The following is a 6,662-nucleotide window of genomic DNA, read 5'->3' as shown; positions in this document are numbered from 1 at the left end:
AGAGGTACAAGGAGGAACTGGTACCATTCCTTCTGAAACTATTCCAATCGATAGAAAAAGAGGGAATCCTCCCTAACACATTTTACGAAGCCAGCATCGTCCTGATACCAAAACCTGGCAGAGACATAACCAAAAAAGAGAATTTCAGACCAATATCCTTGATGAACATTGATGCAAAAATCCTCAATAAAATACTGGCAAACCGAATCCAGCAGCACATCAAAAAGCTTATCCACCATGATCAAGTGGGCTTCATCCCTGGGATGCAAGGCTGGTTCAACATACGCAAATCAATAAATGTAATCCAGCATATAAACAGAACCAAAGACAAAAACCACATGATTATCTCAATAGATGCAGAAAAGGCCTTTGACAAAATTCAACAACCCTTCATGCTAAAAACTCTCAATAAATTAGGTATTGATGGGACGTATCTCAAAATAATAAGAGCTATCTACAACAAACCCACAGCCAATATCATACTGAATGGGCAAAAACTGGAAGCATTCCTTCTGAAAACTGGCACAAGACAGGGATGCCCTCTCTCACCGCTCCTATTCAACATAGTGCTGGAAGTTCTGGCCAGAGCAATCAGGCAGGAGAAGGAAATAAAGGGTATTCAATTAGGAAAAGAGGAAGTCAAATTGTCCCTGTTTGCAGATGACATGATTGTATATCTAGAAAACCCCATTGTCTCAGCCCAAAATCTCCTTAAGCTGATTAGCAACTTCAGCAAAGTCTCAGGATACAAAATTAATGTACAAAAATCGCAAGCATTCTTATACACCAATAACAGACAAACAGAGAGCCAAATCATGAGTGAACTCCCATTCACAATTGCTTCAAAGAGAATAAAATACCTAGGAATCCAACTTACAAGGGATGTGAAGGACCTCTTCAAGGAGAACTACAAACCACTGCTCAATGAAATAAAAGAGGATACAAACAAATGGAAGAACATTCCATGCTCATGGGTTGGAAGAATCAATATCGTGAAAATGGCCATACTGCCCAAGGTAATTTATAGATTCAATGCCATCCCCATCAAGCTACCAATGACTTTCTTCACAGAATTGGAAAAAACTACTTTAAAGTTCATATGGAACCAAAAAAGAGCCCGCATCGCCAAGTCAATCCTAAGCCAAAAGAACAAAGCTGGAGGCATCACGCTACCTGACTTTAAACTATACTACAAGGCTACAGTAACCAAAACAGCATGGTACTGGTACCACAACAGAGACATAGATCAATGGAACAGAACAGAGCCCTCAGAAATGATGCCGCATAGCTACAACTATCTGATCTTTGACAAACCTGACAAAAACAAGAAATGGGGAAAGGATTCCCTATTTAATAAATGGTGCTGGGAAAACTGGCTAGCCATATGTAGAAAGCTGAAACTGGATCCCTTCCTTACACCTTATACAAAAATTAATTCAAGATGGATTAAAGACTTATATGTTAGACCTAAAACCATTAAAATCCTACAAGAAAACCTAGGCAATACCATTCAGGACATAGGCGTGGGCAAGGACTTCATGTCTAAAACACCAAATGCAATGGCAACAAAAGCCAAAATTGACAAATGGGATCTCATTAAACTAAAGAGCTTCTGCACAGCAAAAGAAACTATCATCAGAGTGAACAGGCAACCTACAGAATGGGAGAAAATTTTTGCAACCTACTCATCTGACAAAGGGCTAATATCCAGAATCTACAATGAACTCAAACAAATTTACAAGAAAAAAACAAACAACCCCATCAAAAAGTGGGCAGAGGACATGAACAGACACTTCTCAAAAGAAGACATTTATGCAGCCAAAAAACACATGAAGAAATGCTCCTCATCACTGGCCATCAGAGAAATGCAAATCAAAACCACAGTGAGATACCATCTCACACCAGTTAGAATGGCCATCATTAAAAAATCAGGAAACAACAGGTGCTGGAGAGGATGTGGAGAAATAGGAACACTTTTACACTGTTGGTGGGACTGTAAACTAGTTCAACCATTGTGGAAGTCAGTGTGGCGATTCCTCAGGGATCTCGAACTAGAAATACCATTTGACCCAGCCATCCCATTACTGGGTATATACCCAAAGGACTATAAATCATGCTGCTATAAAGACACATGCACACGTATGTTTATTGCGGCACTATTCACAATAGCAAAGAGTTGGAACCAACCCAAATGTCCAACAACGATAGACTGGATTAAGAAAATGTGGCACATATACACCATGGAATACTATGCAGCCATAAAAAATGATGAGTTTGTGTCCTTTGTAGGGACATGGATGAAACTGGAAAACATCATTCTCAGTAAACTATCGCAAGGACAAAAAACCAAACACCGCATGTTCTCACTCATAGGTGGGAATTGAACAATGAGAACTCATGGACACAGGAAGGGGAACATCACGCTCCGGGGACTGTTGTGGGGTGGGGGGAGGGGGGAGGGACAGCATTAGGAGATACACCTAATGCTAAATGACGAGTTAATGGGTGCAGGAAATCAACATGGCACATGGATACATACGTAACAAACCTGCACATTGTGCACATGTACCCTAAAACCCTGAAGTATAATAAAAAAAAAAAAAAAAAAAAAAAAAAAAAAAGAAAATATGGCACATATACACCATGGAATACTATGCAGCCATAAAAAATGATGAGTTCATGTCCTTTGTAGGGACATGTATGAAGCTGGAAACCATCATTCTCAGCAAACTATGGCAAGGACAAAAAAAAAACACTGCATGTTCTCACTCATAGGTGGGAATTGAACAATGAGAACACATGGACACAGGAAGGGGAACATCACACTCTGGGGCCTGTTTTAGGGCGGGGGGAGGGGGGAGGGATAGCATAAGAGATATACCTAATGTCAAATGATGAGTTACTGGGTGCAGCACACCAACATGTCACATGTATACATATGTAACTAACGTGCACGTTGTGCACATGTACCCTAAACCTTAATGTATAATAAAAATAAAATAAAATAAATGTTTAAAAGCAGCCATCTGAGCCTTCACTTTAAGAAGGTAGAACTGGAAGAGTAAATAAAAGCCAAGGCAAGTAAACAAAAGGACATAAATTTAAGATCAAAAACCAATAAAATGGAAAACATAAAGTAGAGAAAATTAAAATAACCAAATTTGATATTTTTATAATTAAATTGATAAACTGTTATCAAGAGTGATTAAGAGAAATCAAAGATAAATTCAAATTACCAAGATCAGAAGTCATAAAACAAATAATGATCCCACAGAACTTTTAGACTTAAAAATGTTAGAAAAGTATTGTTATGAAATACATTATTTCAATTAATTTCACTGCTTAGATGAAATGGGCAAACTGTACAGAAAGGACAACCTTCCTGAAATGACGCAAAGAGAAACTGAAACCTCCTATATCTTTCAAAGTAATGAGCTATCCTTTCTTGTAGATAACATGATAGTGTTTCAGAAAACCCTAAAGAATCTACAGACATAACTCTGTTTAGGAATAAGAATTAAACATAGCAAGTTTACAGGGCCCAACTGTCAAGTAAAAAATTCAATTTTTTATGTGTGCTAGAAACAATGACCATTGGAAGTTTTTAACAATTAGAAACTTGTGATGAAATCTGAAAATACAAATACTTGGGAATAGGTGAGGAAGATCCCGACACTAACAAAAACTACAAAACTCTTCAAAAATAAACATTTAAAATTCCTAGCAGACATATTGTATTCAGGAATTAGAAAACCCAGTATTGTAAACATGTTGCTAGTACGAGATGATTTATGGATCCAACTTAAAATGAATAAAACTCCAATATGCCCTTTTTGAGATGTGGATAATTGTTCTGCATGCTGCCCTGCAAAGTGACTTTGCCACTTCCCCATCAAGTGTTATCTTCTGTTTCTGTAAAACCCCAAATCTGGAGTGGTATGTGACCACTCATGATGAATAGAATATGATGCAAGTGACATTGTGCCAGTTCTGGACATAGCCCTTATCTGGCCAGACCCATCTGCTTTCTACCACTGGGATCTCTGATCACCATTCTCTGTGCTTGCTGTCACAGCTTTCAGCAGACATCACTTCCTCATGTAAAAACTTTGATTATTCTCTGGAGTGATCTTGTGGTCCTTCATCTAAAGGGATAGGAAGAGGGACCCAGTGGATCTCCTACTGTCATCCCTTCCACTTTGCTATAAATGTGAATTATGTCATCCTGCATCTTACATAAAACTCAGATATCAGCTGAATAAGACAGTGACTTCGGTCCTTGACACACAAAATGGAAGAAATACTCAGGCAACAACTGCCTGAATTCCTGGCTCACAAAATTCTGACATAAAATAAAATGATGGTTGTTTTAACTCACAAAAACTGTGGAGACCTGCACCATGCATGAAGTCAGGACCAGAATAAAAAGTGGCATTTCAAGGCATGGTGTTTCCATAACAACAATTTAAAGTGTATGGCATTGGTTTTAGTGCCCAAAAATAGGGGCCTCCAGGATATTGTCAGTAAAGGCTGAAAGGACAGATGGAACTGTTCCAAAAGCTGTGAAAAAAGTGAGTTGCTAGCTAGTGCTGAAGAAATTTAGTAATCCTGTCACCTATAGTAAGGTAGAAAAAAAAACATGTACTTAAGTGAATAGGTGGACTTGGCTAAAATTTCCAAGTAGAATATTGAAAGTTACAGCTGTTTACTATAGCATTGTATCTTTTAGTAAGTCATAGATTTTTTTAATTACTTAAAATATTAACTGTTACATTTTCAGACAGAATTTACAAGAAGCATAAAAGAGCCAGAACCTCCTGATTTCAAAGATAAAACTGGTTTCACCTTCTAGTCTCTGCAAAGAGCTAAGTACTCTAAAAGTAAGAAAGGTCATCAAAATAAATGTCATTTCAAAGTAGTGGATGTTAAGACACTTTGAAAGACTTTAGAAAAATTTAAAAGTGTGTATCATAAGTAATTTAAACTAAACAAATTTAATTCTAAGATTCTTAAGAGTATTATCTGACTGCAATAGAGTTTCAGCCCAAGTCTGAGAAGGGCCAGCTTCAAAGATATTTGTGAATATGGTGCTTTTATATTCCACAAAGTCTTTAAATAAATTACACAGAAGGTAGCACCATAGCCTTCACTTTTGAACAGGAGCATCTATTTTAATTACCTATTACACAGAATCTCCATTCTGTGCTGGGCATATGGAAGAAAACCACACTGGGAAGATGTTGTCTACATACTTCCTTATCTACATGAGGAGGGACACTGTTATTCTAACTACAGCTAGTTTTTACACAACAGTCTTTTTATAGCACTTCTCATCTCTGAATTTCTCAACGTGTATATTAAAGGATTCAGCATGGGTGTGATAACTGTATAAAACACAGTAATGAATTTATCAATAGGGAAGTTTGAGACAGGTCTAACATACATGAAAATACAGGGAACAAAAAAGAGGACAACAACATTGATGTGCAAGCTGCAGGTAGACAGTGCTTTACGCCTCCCTTCCTGACTATAAGTTTTAAGGGAGTTTAGGATGACCCCATAGGAGATGAGTAGAAGGGTGAAGATGACCATACACATAGCTCCACCATTGACAACAACAGTGAGGCCTATAAAGTAGGTGTCAGTGCACGCCAGTTCCAATAATGGGTACATGTCACAGACAAAGTGGTCAATGACATTGGGGCCACAGAAAGGGAGACTGTACACAACAACAATTTGAAGCACAGAATGCACAAAACCTCCAGTTACAGCCAATACCAAGAGAAGGATGCAAACCTGTTGATTCATGATGGTCAAATAGTGCTGTGGCTTATAGATGGCCACATAGCGATCATAGGCCATCCCCACAAGAAGGAAGATCTCAGTACCACCAAACAAGTGGTCTATAAATAGCTGGCCCATGCAAGCTGGGAAGGAAATAGTCTTTTTATCAAAGAGTAAGTCTACAATCAATTTAGGAGAAATGGTAATGGAATATGCAGCATCTATAAATGACAGGCAGGCAAGGAAGAAATACATTGGGGAGCCCAAGGAAGGGCTGGCAATAATGGTCACCACAATGAGCAGGTTCCCCACCATTGTCACCAAGTATGTGAATAAAAACATGACAAATAATGCTTTTTGCACCTCAGGATCCTGAGAAAAGCCCAGGAGGACAAATTCTGTAATATTGTTCTTCTGTCTCATTTGTCTTCTTTCTGGCTTGTATCAGAGAGTGAACAGGAATATGATTACATCCATTGTGTCGCAGAGCACATCTTCATCGTTTATCCTCAATAGTTATTTACACACAATAAACATTTAGTGAGTCTCTACTGAATTCCTCACCCAAAGAGCTCATCTTGCCCTGATGATTCTATTTCTCCTCAATTTTTTTAGTTTCAGCCACAGGTAAATGCTTCTACCTCTATCTTTTAGTGAATATTCTATACAGAAGAAAAGTTAAAGTTCCAACAGCCGTTCATATATTTCATAACTTCTTATTTAAAACATTTTTTCTTGGCACAGAAGTCAGCTGTGATGAATAGGCAATGGGTATTTGGTCTCAAGAAACTTACTCTCTGATGGTGGTAATAAACACTAAATAAATAAATTGACATAGATTTAGTCCTTTGTGTTTGTATTTGTGGTATCTTTATAAT

At 37.8% G+C, this 6,662-nt stretch overlaps 1 protein-coding gene across 1 annotated transcript; it reads right to left on the bottom strand.

The window, feature by feature from the left end:
• Positions 1 to 5,295: 5,295 nt before the first annotated feature.
• LOC129473416 (olfactory receptor 4A5-like) lies at positions 5,296 to 6,207 on the bottom strand. The gene has a single exon (XM_055263891.1). The coding sequence runs from the start codon at positions 6,205 to 6,207 to the stop codon at positions 5,296 to 5,298; it is 912 nt and encodes a 303-aa protein (XP_055119866.1).
• Between the last annotated feature and the right edge of the window lie 455 nt (positions 6,208 to 6,662).

Source organism: Symphalangus syndactylus, chromosome 23 (genome assembly GCF_028878055.3).
Source record: "Symphalangus syndactylus isolate Jambi chromosome 23, NHGRI_mSymSyn1-v2.1_pri, whole genome shotgun sequence".
Classification (NCBI taxonomy): Eukaryota; Metazoa; Chordata; class Mammalia; order Primates; family Hylobatidae; genus Symphalangus; species Symphalangus syndactylus.
The sequence above is the reverse complement of the archived record's forward strand: the minus strand, read 5'-3'. Positions and strand labels throughout refer to the sequence as shown.